We start from the raw sequence: 15,446 nt of genomic DNA on the forward strand, positions 1-15,446 counted from the left end.
TGTTTTTTCCGTATAGTATCTGTAATGGGCTCCAGTTCACTGTACACCACTTCATTTGGCACTATGCTCGATTGTCCATCTTCTTTGTATTTCTGATTTATGTGTGTTCTAACTATTCTACTCTGTACTTTTAGGATTTTGTCGATTCAATTTTTCTGGGTGACTTTGAAAAAGAGTTTCACTTCTGTATGTCACCTCTGATGATTGAATCACCAACTTGTAATGTTTCAATTTATTTTTGATTGATACACATTTTTATAGTATGCAGATCATGTTAATTTTTGCGCTTTTTGTCATTTTGTTAGTTCTTACTTGTCATGTAGGTTTCTTGTACAAGTAGCATGTTAAAATTTCTCGTGGCTATTTGAATTTTCACTATCTTTACTCTCTTGTTATTGATAGTTATGTGCTTGATTACTAGTGGATGTGTTAATATTCTCAACCTTCTCAAGTGATAGACCTATCTGGAGTCCTATTTTTTGTGCAGTAGTTTCTAGGCATGTTATTTGATTTCTGTCTTCTTAAATGTTTTTAGCTGGTAATGCTAAGTCATCTGCAAATCCCAAACAATTTATGTTTATTTAATCTATCTTGGTTCCAATTGTTATGTTTTTAGGATTTTCCTTGTGTTACTTCCTCATCAAATACTTGAGTGCGTAGTTGAAAAGCAATTATGATAAACCATCTCCCTATCTTAACCCTCTCTCTTAACTCGTTTTTTAATCTAAGTGGCTCAGATATATGGGAATAAATAAAAGAAACCTGATGACAATAGTCTGGACAGTGAAGTGGATGAAGATGAAATGGACAGTGTCATACTGAGAGAACAGTTGGAAAAACACTGAAGGACATATGTTGAACCAAAGTACCTGGGCTAGATGACATTTCCACAAACTTTTAAGACTGTTGGGAAGCAACAATGACAGAATAGTTTCACCTGATATATGGGACATGTATGACAGGTGAAATAACCCCAGACTCAAGAAGAATATATTTTCCAGTTCCTAAAAAAGAGACTGTTGCTGATAGGTTTTGTTATTACAGAACTATTAGTTTAATAATTTACAGTGGCAAAATACTGACACAAATTATTTACGGAAGAAAAGAAAAATTAGTGGAAGATCTGTTTGAGTTCTAGAAAAATGGAAATGTGCTTGGCAATACTGATTTTATGACTTAATGTAGAAATATTTTGATGAAAGGTGAAATAAAAAGTGAATATCACTCACAGATTAGGCCTTAGGCCTGTACCAACTCGTCAACTGATATGTACTAGGCAATACGAGGAGCGCTCTATGGTTCTGGGATGTGTGATCCGCATGTCGCCAGTCCCACCAGACGTTATTGCCAGTAGATGAATCCTGTTGATGCTGCTGCTTCTTTATTGAAGGTGCTTCTCATTTAATCTCATGAGCTGACTGGACCTAATTTCTGAACTCCCTAGCTCACAAGGAGAGTTTCCCAATGGTGGGATCGACTTTTTAGAACCATCTGTATGGTGATGTAGGTTAAGATCCCAGATATTACACACCACAGCCGTTCACCATGGTGGGCCCTTATTTGTGAGTAATCAACCAAAAACATCATAAACTAAGTAAAAATAATGATCAAAGTCATTTTGATAAAGATTAAAAATAAAAAAAATTAAAGCACTTGATAAGATTTGGAACCACCGTCTTCTGCACTACACCACAGAACTGCTCTTACAAAATACTTCTTTCGTAAGTGACACGTAAAATTCCGGATTTATCTACAGAATGGTATAGATGGTTTCAAAAAGTTGATCTCATCACTGGAGACCTCTCCTTTTCAGAAAAAAATCTGATGTGGCACTGGGAATTGAACCTGGATACTTAGCTACAGAGGCAGCCAGATGCAGAAAGGCAAACACATTTATAGCATGTGTTGGCTGGAACATACTGTTATGAAGTTTTTGGGATAAAATCGTGGCAGAAGATTATCTACAAGTGTGCAAAAATTACACTGCAGTCACAAGAAATGAAAGACATGAAATGGAGACAGTAATTGAGCAGGGAGTGAGACAGGGTTGTAGCATGTCTTCCTATTATTCAATCTGTACAGACATCAGGCAGTAAGATTAAGGAAGAATTTGGAAATGGAATTAGTGTTCATGGGGAAGAAATAAAAATTTTAAACTTGCTTATACTGTAATTCTGTCAGAGGTGGCAAAGTTATTTGAAGGTCAACTGAATGGAATGGGTAGTGTCTTGATGAGGCTATAAGATGAACAACAAGAAAGGTAAAATAAATGTAATGTAGTTACATAAATTCTAAGGGAATCAAATATTGTCTGCGCCTGTCCTCAACTCTGTACTACTGCTATTAATTTAAAGCAGAGTGCTGTTGTTTAGCTATCAAGAGGGTGATGGATGAAGCCTTCGACTAGCATAGCAGAATATTATTGAACAGCCTCCCACTAAACCGAAATAAATTCTTTTTATGTGGAAAGGCTGTTAGTACTAGCAGAGCTAAGTGTTCATATACTTGTTGAAGAGACATGAGCTGAAACTGAGTGTAGCAAAGGAAAAAACAGAACTGCCGAACTCTGTTTTCAAATGTTTGTTTATAAAGGAACATCCAGGAGTACTGCCCAGTTTAATTTCTGTGCCATTGCAAAGTTGTGTCAGCAATGTTGAGAATCAGCTGAAATTGCTAAAACTGAAGAAAGCTCCAGTAGAACCTGCAGAGGAATCCATGCCAGATCCCAAGTTAGCCACTGAGTTAGCTCCTCTTTCAGTAGTAGTTTTAACTATGGCCAGTAATTACAAGAAAGCACAAGTCACACTGATCTACAATAATGGTAGCAGAAGTGACCCACAAAACTGCTGTCCAATATCCTTGGCTTCCATTGCTTGTAGAATTTTAGAACACATACCGAGCTCAAATAACATAATAGGCAACATAATGGCTGTGTTCTGTATGCTAGAACAATTTAAATAGCTTTCGAAGACCTCTGTAAAGCATACTCCAGTGATAATTTAGAGACACAAGAATAATTATGAAATTATACAGTAAAAAGGTGGAAATAATAAAGAAAAGTAACACAGAACAAGTGCTAGAATTCTTAATAGCATTCAATTCATCAGTGCGAGAAATACTGTACCAAAACAAATAGAGAAACAATACTGTTTATAGGGATCAAGAAAATTCAAAGGCGCTTAGAATATATTGATCCAATAGTTATAGATGAATATAAGATTAAAATTAACATAAAACAGCCAGAAATACTAGTCTGCTCCAAGGCCCATAAACAATAAAATTTGAGAAAACGAAGTAACAATTTAGGTTTAGAGAAGCAAAGGTATGCAAAAGTGAGGCAGAATGGTTTGATGCTTTTTATGGCTGTGAAATGTGGACAGTGGACAAAATTGAAGAGACATCTCTTGAATAATTTGATGTATGATGCTGGAGACCACTGTTGTGGATAAAATGAATGGAAATATCCATCAACCAGGAAATCATTGAAAGAACTCCTGAAGAGAAAAAAACCATCAAAAAATAAAACAAAGACTAGACAACTGAATCATTTTCATAATACGCCAGTGGACATACTTCGTTAAAGCTTCACACAGCAGTATACCAACTTGTTTCCATTTTTCATTGTTGAATTCATTATACTTTAGTTAGAGCATTCATTATCTATTTAGAGCACTTTTTTTTTGTAACTTGCCAACATGTCTGGAATAGTATCTTGGAATTAAGATGGTTGTCCTTCTATGCAGCACCCTACTTGAATTCTCTTGGGTGGCAGTTCATTTTTTTCTTCTTTTTTTTTATAGTGTGAATATTGTTATGTTCTAACTGCTCTTCTGAAAAGTTCTGTATTGGTTGAGAATCATCATGTATATAGTGGAACAACTGAGAAAATTTCTTGCAGTCGCTATTAAGCCATTTAGTAGCTTTCAGGGTGTCAATCATTCTTGTCAACATCCCTTATGTGCAAAAGAAAAAAAATGGTTTTTGTAACATTCATATGAATTCTTCATGAAATGTACTGGCAAGGATAATATTCATCTTCCTTTACCATTTAATGAACATTTGATTGCAACAGTTATTCTGTTACATGCAACCTTGCCATCCTCATAGTTGTAGGAACCACTGTCATGTTACTTAGCATCATTCCAAAATAATGTACACATCAAGGACATATCATGTGGAGTACTAGTCGTCCAAGTGTAAGCAGTCACTTACGGATCAAATCAGACAAGGATAATGGTGTTGGGACAGTGCTGATCTACTGGAAAATACATTAGTGATGACATGGAAATTAAAGCTAACTTTTTAATACCATGAATAATAATATGGAAATCAGCATTGGGTAAATGAGGAATGTGCTACATCATGCTCCCAGTGACTGAACAGCTAAGACGCAGGCTTCAGATTTGGAAGGTTCATGCTCTGTTCGGCCATTCTAATTAAGTTTCCCCAAATCATTTCTGGAAAACGCCAGGATGGTACCAAGACTAACCACACGTCCTGTCCCCTGTAAACATTTCTTTATATGAGGGTTGGAACTTAAACAGTGGCAACTATTTATTCACAACCGATACAAAAGAGTTACATGTTTGCTCCTGTTACTGTGCTTCAGAGTACTCACCAGCGTTGCGTAGAACCCATTGCCAGCGATCTAGAAGGCATAGTATATCGTTAGCATTGCCTGTTCTGTTGATGGTGCGAATGGAGCGGTGTAGAGTTACGGTGATTCTCGTGTACGACTGTGTTGGTGTTATCCCAATGCATTACGTTCCTCCGCGGCAGACCATCAATGCACAGTATTACTGTTCGTTTTTGGAGTATCACCTGCAACCATCTTTGGGAAAGAAGCAGCGACACTTTCTGCGCAACACACCCATCATTTTGCAGGACAATGCACAGGCACATACAGCGCAAGCTGTGGCTGCTCTGTTCGGTCAATGGGACTGGAAAGTACTGCACCATCAACACACACCCCGGACTTAAGTCCTAGTGACTTTGATTTGATTCCGAAGATGAAGGAACCACTTCTTCATAGCATTCGCTTCAGAACTGTCCCAGAGATTCAACAGGCAGTAAGCCGCTCCATTCGCACCATCAACAGAACAGGCTCTGCTAACGGTATACTGCGCCTTTCACATTGCTGGCAACAGGTTTTACACAAAACTGGTGACTACTTTGAAGGACAGTAACAGGTGCAAACATGTAACTCTTTTGCATTGGTTGTGAATAAATAGTTGCCACTATTTAAGTTCCAGCCCTCATATATGTATATACTGGGTGGTTATAATTAAACTTTCCCTGTTTAACACATTATAACATGGAAACTAATAATGTATCAGTACCAAACTTGATAGCATTATTGTCCAGAGTAAGGGGTGCATGATTTCCATGCATCACAGTGCTGCTGTCTAGTTCCAACTATGGCCACCTGGCGCTGTCATCAGTCATCGTGATATACAGGGTGTTACAAAAAGGTACAGCCAATTTTTCAGGAAACATTCCTCACACACAAATAAAGAAAAGATGTTTTATGTGGACATGCGTCCGGAAACGCTTAATTTCCATGTTAGAGCTCATTTTAGTTTCGTCAGTATGTACTGTACTTCCTCGATTCACCACCAGTTGGCCCAATTGAAGGAAGGTAATGTTGACTTCAGTGCTTGTGTTGACGTGCGACTCATTGCTCTACAGTACTAGCATCAAGCACATCAGTACGTAGCATCAACAGGTTAGTGTTCATCATGAACGTGATTTTGCAGTCAGTGTAGTGTTTACAAATGCGGAGTTGGTGGCAGATGCCCATTTGATGTATGGATTAGCACGGGCCAATAGCCGTGGCGCGGTATGTTTGTATCGAGACAGATTTCCAGAACGAAGGTGTCCCGACAGGAAGACGTTCGAAGCAATTGATCGGCATCTTAGGGAGCACGGAACATTCCAGCCTATGACTCGCGACTGGGGAAGACCTACAATGACGAGGACACCTGCAATGGATGAGGCAATTCTTCGTGCAGCGTCAGAGAAGTTGCTGCTGTACAAAGTAACATTGACCATGTCACTGTATGGAGTGTGCTACGGGAGAACCAGTTGTTTCCGTACCATGTACAGCGTGTGCAGGCACTATCAGCAGCTGATTGGCCTCCACGGGTACACTTCTGCGAATGGTTCATCCAACAATGTGTCAGTCCTCATTTCAGTGCAAATGTTCTCTTTACGGATGAGGCTTCATTCCAACATGATCAAATTGTAAATTTTGACAATCGACATGTGTGGGCTGACAAGAATCCGCACGCAATTGTGCAATCACGTCAACAACACAGATTTTCTGTGAATGTTTGGGCAGGCATTGTTGGTGATGTCTTGATTGGGCCCCATGTTCTTCCCCAACACTCAATGGAGCACGTTATCATGATTTCATACGGGATACTCTACCTGTGCTGCTAGAACATGTGCCTTTACAAGTACGACACAACATGTGATTCATGCACGATGGAGCTCCTGCACATTTCAGTCGACGTGTTCGTACGCTTCTCAACAACAGATTCGGTGACCGATGGATTGGTAGAGGCGGACCAATTCCATGGCCTCCACGCTCTCCTGACCTCAACCCTCTTGACTTTCATTTATGGGGGCATTTGAAAGCTCTTGTCTACGCAACCCCGGTACCAAATGTAGAGACTCTTCGTGCTCGTATTGTGGACGGCTGTGATACAATACGCCATTCTCCAGGGCTGCATCAGCGCATCAGGGATTCCATGCGACAGAGGGTGGATGCATGTATCCTCGCTAACGGAGGACAATTTGAACATTTCGTGTAACAAAGTGTTCGAAGTCACGCTTGTACATTCTGTTGCTGTGTGTTTCCATTCCATGATTAATGTGATTTGAAGAGAAGTAATAAAATGAGCTCTAACATGGAAAGTAAGCGTTTCCAGACACATGTCCACATAACATATTTTCTTTCTTTGTGTGTGAGGAATGTTTCTTGGAAGTTTGGCCGTACCTTTTTGTAAGATCCTGTATAGTGTCTCACACCTGACCAGTCACTGTGCACATGACGTGTCAACATGAGCTTGGACAAAAGGAGCAGCGCATTATTGGTGAAGCACTATTATCAAAACAATAATGCTGCAGCTGCACTGCGAGATTATCACCGGCTGAAAGGATTACTGAAGGGTCCTCTTTCTGTAACTGCTGTGTGGAGCATGATGAAATAGTTTGAAACGACTGGAGAACTGGGCTTTGCTCCGGAAAGAGGCCGACAACAGGTTGCACCACAGGTGGTTGATGAAATCGCTGTTGCTGTGGCAGACAATGCAGTGCACAATTCCTGATCATCAGGCAGTGCGCACATTGTGTCATGACACTTGAACATCCCTTGGTCCACCGTACGGAACATGTTTCGAACCATTTTCAAATGGTATCAGTACAAATCTGTATCTTAAAGAAGCTTCAACCACAGGACACATGGCGTTGTTTTGACTTCGCTGTCCACATTCTTGCAAGGATTGAAGGTGACAAGGGACCATCTTATGGACAGACTAAGCTCATTTTTCTCTGACAAGTGAGGTGAATGCTCAGAATTGCGAAGTGTGGGGATCTTCACCTCCACTGTGCATGAAGTTCCTCTGTATGTTGAACGTATCACCAGGTGGTGTGGCTTCACGCCTATGTTCATCTTTGGCCCATTCTCTTTTGAACAGGTTAGTGCTCAAGGACCAAAGAAATGCAATATGACTGACCAGTGTTTCTGCGATACGCTTCGCCAGCATGTCATACCTGCCCTGCAGGAGGGAGACACATTGAACTCAACAGTTGTCAAGCACAATGGGGTCCGCCGCACATCACTCGTTAAGTTCACCTAGTTCTCCGAAACACATTTGGAAACAATCGAATTATCAGCCGATCATTTCCAAGTGCTTGGCAGGCATGATCACCTGATCTCACTCTATGATTTCTGGTTGTGGGTCTACCTGAAGGAGAGGGTTTACGAGGGGAACATTCACACATGTGCTGATCGGAAGTTCAGAATATCATAAGAGGTTGCTAACATACCTACAGACATGCTTCGTTCTGCCCTGCTGAATGCAATCCTGCACTTTAAGACTCTTCTGGACACTGATGAGCATTAAGTTGTGCAATTTATGTACAGTAAAATTATTTCCAGAAGATCTGTAGGTGACAGCTGGACTCTGTCAAAGCCACTCATTGAGGAAATAAAAATAAAAATACTAAAACGTCGATCTCGGCTGACAAGTATTCTTGTTTTCCAAATATCAGAACACTCTAGCAACATGTGCAATTTATATAAATTACTGTGTCGAAAACATACCTGACCGGTTAGCCGTGCAGTCTTATTCACTACTTTCTGGGCAGGAAGGCATGCCGATCCCCGGCACGAATCTGCTAGGCGGATTAGTGTCAAGGTCTGGTGTGCCAGCCAGTCTGTGGATGGTTTTAAAGGCAGATTTTCCATCTACCTTGGTGAATGCAGGCTGCTTCCCCTTATTTCGCCTGAGTTACCCTAGGTCGGCGATTGCTGCCCAAACACTGTTTCCATGTACGCGTACACCATAATTACTCTACCATGCAAACATTTGAGGTTACACTCATCTGGTGTGAGCCATTCCCGGGGGCTCCACTGGGGGCCAAACCGCACAGTAACACTGGGTTCGGTGAGGGGCGACGGTGGGGTGAGTGGACTGCAGTAGCCTGTTGTTGGGTTGTGAACCACTGCAGGCTACGGCAGGGACGAAGCCTCTCCGTCATTTCTAGGTCCCCAGTTCCATACAATACACTGTTGAAAACGTAGTGCTGTCTCATACTGATTGGAACTGAAAGCATCCTTTTTTTTCTTTCAAGGCCTTATTGTGGGAGCTCTTATACGATATGCTGGAAATGCCAGTTCTGTTGTACACATGACTGTTGTACCTGAGAAAGACAAATATAATCTGTCTTTGCCTCCGGATTCCTTATGGCTACGTTTTCCAAACAAAGGAGGGTCACCAAATGTTCCAAACAAGACGTATGCCTATACATTCAGAGGAGAAATTGATGTTGATGACAGTGAAATTGAACTTAAGGTATGTATCTGCCACTTTACATTTTAGAGAGACTGTTACAGAATATTTCTTCATAATCATTTGGCTACAGAATACCCAGTATATGTACTATAATTTTGTAGATGTTTTGTAAATAACAATTGTGACAGCAGATTTTCGTATCTTCAATAGTGGAACGTTATCTTGTTGAATATAATCCAGATTGTTATTGTACTTTGATTTCTGGGCACACACAAACTCATTGCAATACCTACAACCAGTGTGCAGTTAACTCTTTATTATTTCTGGAGTAGCTATAATTTATTGCCTCAGGAAACTCGAAGGTATTTAAAATTCCTGCTAAAGTTCCGTTCATATCTGTGCTTGATGACTCGAAGTCATTCTGCCAACTTCAAGTATGCTAATAGGAAACAACACATCTTTTAGCTGCAATCTGTACATCAGGATTCTTTTTTCTTTTCTCTCTCTCTCTCTCTCTCTCTCTCTCTCTCTCTCTCTCTCTCTCTCTCCAAGAAATGAGTATTAGCAGTGAAAATGTACTGCCTTGGTATGAAATAACAAAATTCATCTGTAATAGGATGTAAATTAAGAGGAACATCAAATTTGATGTTCATGTCATATGTGCTTTTTGGAATTGTCTTCTGCTGGTTGCAGTCAGCTGCTGCCTTAACTGTCTAGTCCCAGCAGTGTAGAGGACTTCCTTTTGGACGTTTCCTCTCTCAAACTCCACTTGAGGACTGCTTTCATCCCCCGTAGATTATATCTTCTTGCTATAGGTCATACGAATGACCAGAGTTAATGATCATCTACAGTGGGATCAGACAATGAGATGCAAATCAGCAGGTCATGCACACAGAAGTAAACAATAAAAATATTGTGGTGTTTATTAGTTACAGTGAGGAATCAGTTTGATGCAATTGATGTTTAAGTTATTCACAGCAAAATTTCAATGCTGAATGTACAGACTTTGTCATGCAGAAATATATCAGGACAAGAGGAATTATACTGTCCAAAAATCTTCCATACAGATCAGAAAGGAATAGGAAGAAATTATTTTATTTTGTGGCCAAATTAGGTACTACTTTCTGCCAGATTAGTTGCAATTTTTGCCAAATACGTATTTTTTTGCCACATTCAATGCCGTATTTTGGCCAAACTCATTGCTGTTTCTTTGCCACTTCAGTGTTGTTTATTTTGCCAAATTTGTTGAAATTTTATTTGCTAAATTCATTATTATTTTTTACCAAATTTGGGGTCATTTTTTGCCTTGCCAGATTCTTTCTGTCTTTCTTCCTTCTTCTTTTTTCCCCCACTTTCTGTGTTATTTTTTCCATGTGCAGTGCCATTTTTTGTCAGTGTCATGCTGTTTGTTGCCAAATTCAGTGTTTTTTGAAAAATTCAGTTCTGTGCCAAATTTTATGTTATTTTTTCTGCCGGATTCGTTTTTTTGCTAAATTCCATAGTGAGCTGTGCTACTGCTCCATTAGTAATTACCTAATCGTCCACTTTAGTAATAAAATTGTCTTATCAACTTCAAATCTAGATATTGTTCCTAGTCACTTGGAAAAATAATCCCATGCATTGTCTGTTTCAGGCTACATTTGATCCAGAAATATTTTTCAACATTATATTACCACCAATCATTTTTCATGCTGGTTATAGCTTGAAAAGGGTAAGTTCCGTTTTCTTCAGAACATTACCACTAAATGGCATTGTAGTCTCTTGTACTGCGTAGTGTTTTTCAAACAGCTTTGCTGTTAAAGAACTGAATTTTAGCTGTGTTTGAAAGCTACACAACAAAGTGAGCAACTTGATATTACTGTTCTCCAGATTTTCTTTGTATTGGGGGTGGGGGTATGTTTATCAATAAGTACAGGAGTTAACAGTGCTACTTGTAATTTTGAGTCTCTTGTATTTTTGAAGTGGAACTTGGATGATATATCCAACACTGTGTCATAAAAAGTACTGAGTATTCCAGAGCATTTGTGGGTGAAACCATTCCAATTTTCTGCACAAACTTACATTTTGTGTAACCTTAGAATTGGAAGAAGTATGAAGAGGATCCTATGCTGCAGAATGTATAGGAAAAGATTGTTAAAGAAGGAAAAAGGAAAGATCTGCACTGTGATTTATTTCAACAGACGAAGATTACTACAGGCATTAATACACAGATAAACAAATAGTGGTAGTGCAGTTAACAGCCAAAGTCACATTCTGCAAACGAGTTCCCAGATGTTCTAACAGCATGGTCACAGTCAATCAAGGTGAAATCCAATCATGTAAAACAAAGTGTGGCAATTGTTTTCAGTATATCCCATAAATAGATAATGTGATGTAACAGAGTAATGAGTCCTGAAACCATGTGAAGTACTCGTGTCAAAGGTTTGTCTTTTAACAGCATTATGTCACGGGGTCTACTAACCTATTTGACTGTGGTCAGTGATATGCTACCCTTTGGTGACAAACTGTCTGTAGCTGTATGAGTATCTCTGACAAGATATCAATACTGCCACCCAAACTGAGGTCCCTCTCCCCTGGTATTGGTATGTAGGATCGGAAGTGACCCAGGTGGTGTCTACTAAGGTGGAAGAGTGGTTAACTGGCATCCATTAGCTTGAAGTGGGAGGGATTAGCCATATTGATGTCCTACTGTTGTGGTGAAATTGGACCTATGTTGTAAGTGGCATTTACTTGCTGGCATACAATGTTATTGCCTGACATGTCCCAGTCCGAGCACAGTCTGTTATAAGATGGCAGTTCTGGTGAGGTTTGCCTGTTGTTAGTTCCCCGGTCACTGATACTGGCGGGGCGTACAGCTGATAAACCAGTGGTTGTAATGCATCTGGTAAACCAGTGGTTGCAGTGCATGTACAAGCTGGGTAAGGACTGGTTGTGACACCTGTGATTGTCATGGCCGCAGTTAGTTCTGCTGTCCCCATTGCAGGCCTTCCATGCTGGTGACGCCGTATATGATGCAGCCCTCAATGGCTGCCATCATTGTGGCCATCCAGGAATGTGATTTAATAAAAGTGTCTGATCACCGGGCTTGGAAACACACGGAATGCATTGTTCATGACAGACTCGCTTCTGGGTGCTGCAAGTGGAGCAGCAATTGCATCTGTCAACTCTGTAATGTTTGCACTGAACTCTTCCTGTCATGTGTGGTCCTGTAAGTGCTAAGAAACAACATTAGAAGTGCTGACTATATGTCGGAGTTTGTGAACTCGCCCATAATGTTGTATTAGATTTTTGTTGTTGTTGTCGTCGTCGTCATCTTCAGTCCAAAGACTGATTTGATGCAGCTCTCCATGCTGCTCTATCCGGAGCAGGCTTCTTCCTCTCTGAGTAACTGCTGCAACCTACATCCTTCTGAATCTGCTTACTGTATTCATCTCTTGGTCTCCCTCTACAATTTTACAACCCCCCTCCCCCTCCTCCCCAATACTTCCCTACAGTACTAAATTGACAAACCCTTTACATCTCAGAATGTGTGCTACCAAACAATCCATTCTTGTAGTCAGGTTGTCCCACAAATTTCTTTGCTCCCCATTTCCAGTGAGTATTTCTTCATTAGTTATGTGATAGACTCATCTAATCTTCAGCATTCTTCTATTGCACCACATTTCAAAAGCTTCTATTCTCTTCTTATCTAAACTACTTAACATCCAAGTTTCACTTCCATATATGGCTACCACTTCATACAAATACTTTCAGAAAAGACTTCCTCCTGACACTTAAGTCTTTACCGGTACTCGGTATTAATAAATTTCTCTTCTTCAGAAATGATTCTCTTGCCATTGCCAGTCTACATTTTATGTCCACTCTGCCTCAGCCATCATCAGTTATTTTGCTGCTCAAATAGCAAAACTCATCTACTACTTTAAGTGTCTCATATCCTAATTTAATGCCCTCAACATCACCTGATTTAATTCAGCTACATTTCATTGTCCTCATTTTGCTTTTGTTGATGTTCATCTTATGTCCTCCTTTCAAGACTCTCCATTCTGTTCAGCTACTCTTCCAACTTCTTTGCTGTCTCTGACAGAATTACAACGTCACTGACATTTATTTCTGTGTCCTTTACTGCTTGCTCAATGTACAGATTGAATAACATTGAGGATAGGCTACAACCCTGCCTCACCGCCTTTTCAATCACTGCTTCCCTTTCATGTCCCTCAACTCTTATAACTGCCATCTGGTTTCTGTACATGTTGTAAACAGCTTTTTGATCTCTGTATTTTACCCCTGCCACCCTCATAAGTTCAAAGAGAGTATCCAGCAAACATGATCAAAAGCTCTGTTCAAGTATACAAATTCTATAAACATAGGTTTGCCTTTCCTTAACCTATGTTCCATGAGAAGTCGTGAGGTCAGGTTTGCCTTGCATGTTCTTGCATTTCTCTGGAATCCAAATTTATCTTCCCCGGGATTGGCTTCCTCCAGTTTTTCCATTCTCCTGTAAAGAATTCGTGTTAGTATTTTGCAGCCATGACTTATTAGACTGATTGTTTGGTAATTGTCACACTTTTCAGCACATACTGTCTTTGTAATTGGAGTTGTTATATTCTTCTTGAAGTCTGAGGGTATTTCGCCTGTCTCCTACAACTTGCTTACCAGATAGAAGAGTTTTGTCATGGCTGGCTCCCTCAAAGCTATCAGTAGCTCTAACAGAATGTTGTCTACTCCCGGGACCTTGTTTTGACTGAGGTCTTTCAGTAGTCTCTCAAATTCTTCATGTAGTATTATATCTCCCATCTCATCTTCATACTCATTCTCTTCCATTTCCATAATATTGCCCTAAAGTACATCTCCCTTGTACAGAGCCTCTATATACTACTTTCAGTTTTCCTGTCTTTGCTTAGGTCTGGCGTTCCATGTGACCTCTTGATATTCATACAGGTGGTTCTCTTTTTTCCAAAGGTCTCTCTAATTTTCCTGTAGGGGGTGTCTATCATTTTCCCTAATGATATATGTTTCTAAATCCTTCTTTTTAGGCATTTTTATTCCCATTTGTCTGCTTCATTTATTGCATTTTTATATTTCCCCCTTTCATTAGTTGAATTCAGTATGTGTTATGTTGCCCTAGGATTTCTTCTAGCCCTCATCTCTTTACCTACTTGATCCTCTGCTGCCTTCACTATTTCATCTCTCAAAGCTACCCATTCCTCTTGTACTATATTTTTTCCCATGCTCTTGTCAGTTGTTGCCTAATGCTTCCTCTGAAACTCTCAACCTCTGGTTCTTTCAGTTTATCCAGATCCCATCTCATTAAATTCCTATCTTATTATAACTTCTTCAGTTTTTATCTTCAGTGCATAACCAATACATTGTGGCCAGAGTCCGCGTCTGCCCCTGGAAATATCTTACAGTTTAAAATCTGGTTCAGAAATCTCTGCCGTACTATTACAAAATCAATCTGCAACCTTCCAGTGTCTTCAGGTCTCTTCCACATACAGAGCATTCTTTCATGATTCTTAACCCATGTGTCAGCAAAGATTAAATTATGCTCTGTGCAAAATTCTACCAGACGAGTCCCTTTTTCATTCCTTTCCCCTAGTCCATATTCATGTACTATTTTTCCTTCTCTTCCTTTTTCTACTATCGAATTCCAGCCCCCACCACAATTAAATTTTTGTGTCCCGTAACTATCTGAATAATTTGTTGTGTCTGATCATATATTTCTTCAATATCTTCATCTGCGGAGCTAATTGGCATATAAACTTGCACTACTGTGGTGGGTGTGGGCTTCGTGTCTAATTTTGCTGCAGTAATGCGTTCAATGTGCTATTCATAGTAGCTTACCTGTGTTCCTATTTCCTTATTCATTAGTAAACCTACTCTTGCATTACCCCTATTTGATTTTGTATTTATAACTCTGTATTCACCTGAACAGAAGTCCTGTTTCTCCTGCAACGAAACTTCAGTAACTCCCACTATATCTAACTTTAACCTATCCATTCCCCTTTTTACATTTTCTAGCCTACCTACCCGATTAAAGGAACTGACATTCCACGCTCCGATCCACAGAACACCAGTTCTGTTTCTCAGGGTTAACAGTATCCTCCTAATTAGTCCCCACCTGTAAATCTGAATGGGGGGACTGTTTTACCTCTGGAATATTTTACCTTAGAGGATGCCACACAGTAGGGGTGCATGCCCTTGGGAAAAAAGTATGGCTGTAGTTTCCCCTTGCTTTTAGTCATTTGCACTACCAGCACAGCAAGGCGTTTTTGGTTGTTGTTCAAAGCCAGATCAGGCATTATCCATATTGTTGCCCTTGCAACTACTGAAAAGGCTGATGCTCATCTTCAGGAACTACATGTTTGTCTGGCCTCTCAACAGATACCCCTCCGTTGTGGGTGCACCTGCAGTATGGTTATCTGTATC

At 40.0% G+C, this 15,446-nt stretch overlaps 1 protein-coding gene across 4 annotated transcripts in view; it reads left to right on the forward strand.

The window, feature by feature from the left end:
- Positions 1-15,446, forward strand: part of LOC126260893 (sodium/hydrogen exchanger 7) — a 174,772-nt gene that overhangs the window by 14,500 nt on the left and 144,826 nt on the right. For all 4 annotated transcript variants that reach the window (XR_007546661.1, XM_049958344.1, XM_049958353.1 and 1 more), the window contains exons 2-3: positions 8,860-9,080; positions 10,654-10,731. Coding sequence is in view for 3 of the 4 variants with exons in the window: in XM_049958344.1 (XP_049814301.1) it covers positions 8,860-9,080; positions 10,654-10,731 (299 nt within the window). In the remaining variant the exon portion in view is untranslated. The remainder of the gene's footprint in view (positions 1-8,859; positions 9,081-10,653; positions 10,732-15,446) is intronic.

The sequence above is a fragment of the Schistocerca nitens genome, chromosome 1, assembly GCF_023898315.1.
Source record: "Schistocerca nitens isolate TAMUIC-IGC-003100 chromosome 1, iqSchNite1.1, whole genome shotgun sequence".
NCBI lineage: Eukaryota > Metazoa > Arthropoda > Insecta > Orthoptera > Acrididae > Schistocerca > Schistocerca nitens.